This window comes from Helianthus annuus, chromosome 11 (assembly GCF_002127325.2).
Source record: "Helianthus annuus cultivar XRQ/B chromosome 11, HanXRQr2.0-SUNRISE, whole genome shotgun sequence".
Classification (NCBI taxonomy): domain Eukaryota; kingdom Viridiplantae; phylum Streptophyta; class Magnoliopsida; order Asterales; family Asteraceae; genus Helianthus; species Helianthus annuus.
Genome location: NC_035443.2, coordinates 20,973,388 through 20,977,025, shown reverse-complemented (window position 1 = coordinate 20,977,025; position 3,638 = coordinate 20,973,388). Strand labels below are relative to the sequence as shown.

The 3,638-nt window shown below is 40.1% G+C and overlaps 1 protein-coding gene across 1 annotated transcript; it reads right to left on the bottom strand.

Moving 5' to 3' along the window:
• Nucleotides 1-2,915: 2,915 nt before the first annotated feature.
• On the bottom strand, nucleotides 2,916-3,433 carry LOC110944349 (alcohol dehydrogenase class-3-like). Its single transcript, XM_035979644.1, has 3 exons — nucleotides 3,380-3,433; nucleotides 3,212-3,287; nucleotides 2,916-3,116 (listed from the first exon to the last, which is right to left on the bottom strand). Exons 1-3 carry the CDS (start codon nucleotides 3,416-3,418, stop codon nucleotides 2,950-2,952), a joined length of 282 nt encoding a protein of 93 aa, XP_035835537.1. The 5' UTR covers nucleotides 3,419-3,433; the 3' UTR covers nucleotides 2,916-2,949.
• Between the last annotated feature and the right edge of the window lie 205 nt (nucleotides 3,434-3,638).

Below are 3,638 nucleotides of genomic sequence, written 5' to 3'. Positions count from 1 at the left end.
GGGTATGATTGGAGCAGGTAGGACTTCGTCAAAGTTTGAGAAGACCAAGGTGGCTTCATCAATAGGCGAGACTTTTTTGCTTAAAGGAAAGGTATCTTCATCAAATTGCGCATGGCGTGTAACATAGACACGATGGGAGAGAGGGTCCAAGCATTTGTAGCCTTTATATTGTGCATCATAACCAACAAAAATGCATTCCGCACTGCGCGGAGATAATTTATGTTTCGCATAATCCTGCAAATATGGAAACACACGACAACCAAAAATACGAAGATTTGAATACGTTGGAGTGCATCCATACAAGATTTCGTAGGGAGATTTAAAATCAAGTATAGAAGAAGGTAAGCGATTTATGATGAAGGTAGCCGAGGCAAAGGCATCGGTCCATAATGTAGCAGGAGCATCAGAGTTAAAAAGCATTGCAAGACCGGTTTCGGTGATGTGTCTGTGTTTACGTTCGATACGTCCGTTTTGTTCAGGAGTGTGGGGACAGGAAAGACGATGATGAATTCCATGTTCACGAAAAAATTTTTGTACGCGATTGTTAGTGAATTCAGTTCCACCATCACTCTGAAATGTTTTAACAGTGCATGACAATTGATTCTGAACAAACGGGACAAACACTAATAGGGCTTCATAAAAATCAGATTTTTGTTTAAGTGGATAAAACCACGTGAAACGAGAATGGTCATCAATAAATATGGCATAAAATCGATAACCATTCGTAGATGTAACAGGCGCAGGACCCCACAAATCACAATGTATTAAATCTAGAGCATGTAAAGAACGTTTAACATTTAAAGCAAATGGCAATCGATGAGACTTAGATAATTGACATGAAGAACAAATACTAGGTTTTGGCAAAAGAGAAGTAACAAACAAGGAACCATGTTTATGCAATCTAGAAATAATATCAAAAGACACGTGTCCTAGACGATCATGCCACTTTTCAAAAGACGCTTTAAGATGATAATCCGAATAGGAGGCGATGAAAGCTTAATTTCCTTCGCGAAGAATGTAGAGTCCGTTTTCACATGTTCCCTTGGCTAGGATCTCCTTTGTGTGTCGATCCTGGATGTGAAAAAAATTATTAGAAAACAGGACATCTACAGGAGAATCATGGGTAAGCTTACTAATAGAGAGAAGACGTTTAGTAAGATGTGGGACAACAAGAACATTTTTAAGATTTAGAGTTTGAGAAAGAGATTTAGTGCCCATGTTCGTAACAGGTAACGTATGACCATTGCCGAAACGAACAAACTCATTTGTAGGAGAACCAAAATTGACATCAAGGTCCGAGACAAAGGGAGTCATATGGGCCGACGCACCTGTATCACCGGTCCAATCTGGATGATTTGCATCAGTGATATGAAATTGAGCATGAAAAGCATGGGCGAGATTGGCATCAATGAGAGAAGCTTGTTTTGCAAAGCTTGCGAGATTTGGACAGGTGTTGGCATAGTGACCATCGGTTCAGCATAATTGACAATGTGGTGGTCTTCCACCGCCACCACGACCTGCATTACGACCTCGACCCCTACCACGATTAAAAGAGTTAGAACCAGAATTTGAACGATTTGAGTTACCAGACCGAGACGAATTGGCGGTAAAGGCAACAGCGGGAGGCGTGTGGCCGTGTAGCGATTGCATGAAAATTTCTTGGTTTTCAGTTTTAGCCAGGAGTTCGCGGAAAGAGGATGTGCCGAGCGCACGATGAGTAGTGGAGAAGTGATCGTAAGTAGGTCCAAGTCAACACAGGAACCAGTGGCACTTGTCAGTTTCATCAACCGGATGGCCAATGGCGGCAAGTTGATCGCAAATAGCCTTGAATTTGCGACCGAATTCAGCGACGGTTGAAGAACCTTTTTGTAGAAGACGAAGGTTGTCGCGAAGGGTGTGCATACGATCAGTGGAACGATCACTGTACGCAGTTTCTAGGGCATGCCAGATTTGGCGGGCAGTGTGAAGACCAATAACCTCCGACATCGCTTCTTCAGAGAGAGAGGATTGGAGTAGAAGGCAAAGAGTTTGATCGTTTGCCATCCAGGCCGCATCCTTCGGATTGGGGGAGGGTTTGGCAGGTGAGTCGGCTATGGTAATAGTTTCAGCAGGAGGGTTTGTTGTGCCATCAACATGACCGAGCAGGTTTTGAGAGGAGAGAACAAGGGTAACATGTTGGCTCCAAGCAAGATAATTTGAGGATGTGAGTTTGTGGGGAATAAAGTGAAGAAGAGAGTGAAGGGTGGTTGGAAGATTGAGGGAGGTGGAGTTTGCCATGGTGGCGGCGGCGGAAAACAGGAAAGGTAGGGTAGGGTAGGCCGAAAAAAGATGAAGAAGGAAAAAGGAAAAGGATCGCCTTAGGCTGATACCATGTGAACAATATGAGGGCTCAATCTCACACCTTGTATTGATTGATAAAAGCCATATAAATAATGTACATAAGAGCCTATAAACTAGGAAAGAGAATAAACAATTGATTTACAATATTGCACAATTAAATGTATATTTACGGTACGCTATTAAGGTAAAACAATTTTGTTGTTGAATTTTTCACTACTAGAAAAATGACAATTTTTAACACACTTTTCCGTCACAAATTCGTCAAAAATTGACATTTGCTACGGATCTGCAACAAAACCTTGATGTTGGAAAAAGCCCCGTCGGAAACTATTTACTACGCAATTACAACGCAAATTTTAACGTATTTCCTACGGAAATATGGTGTAGGAAATTTGTGACGCCTTTACTACGCATTTCCTATGTTGTATATCAAAAAATTGCAACGCAATATCAAAAAATTGCAACGCATTTGTGACGGAATATCAAAAAATTGCAACACATTTGTGACGGAATATTTAAAAAAAAACAAAAAAAAACTGGAAAATCCAGTTTTTTTGCTAAAATTTGCAGGAAAATAAGCAAAAAAATACTGATAACCAAATGATACATCTAACGCGTCCTAGAAGACAACTCCAAAGCAGCCCTCATAATGGAAACATTACCAATACACTCAAAACTATAATCGACACCTCCATCTGTCATATCAACAAGAACTTGTTGGGTCGGTTTGTCGTGGTCTTTTGGATTCACAAACTCAGTCACACCAAAGTCTTTTGCTGCAATTCATAATTGATAAAAGAAAATGTTATTAAGCCTACCATATGTTTTATCATGTGCCATAGAAAAGAGAAAAAATGTAACTAATGCATACCTCGATCAAACTTTCGGTTGTCAATATCTATCCCAATTATACGTGTAGCACCTGCTGCTTTCGCACCCTGCGCTACCTATCAAATGGTATTCGAGTTTATACAGTTTTAAAAGAAACATCCGTATTTATGATAAGTAAAAGATAAATCATCTTTATATACAAACTTACTGCAAGACCAACAGTTCCAAGACCGAAAATAGTAAACATTTATCCTGCTTCAACTTTTGCTGTGTTCCAAACCGCACCAAGACCTGAAGACAAAAATTAGAACCACACAACTAGCTTTTGAATATAACAACAATATGCTGAAGTTAAGAAAAATATACAAGTAGGGACACCACAGCCAAGAAGGCAAACTTTCTCCAAATGAGCTTTAGGATCAATCTTGGTGACACTTTCATCATGCGCAACAGTGTATTGACTAAAA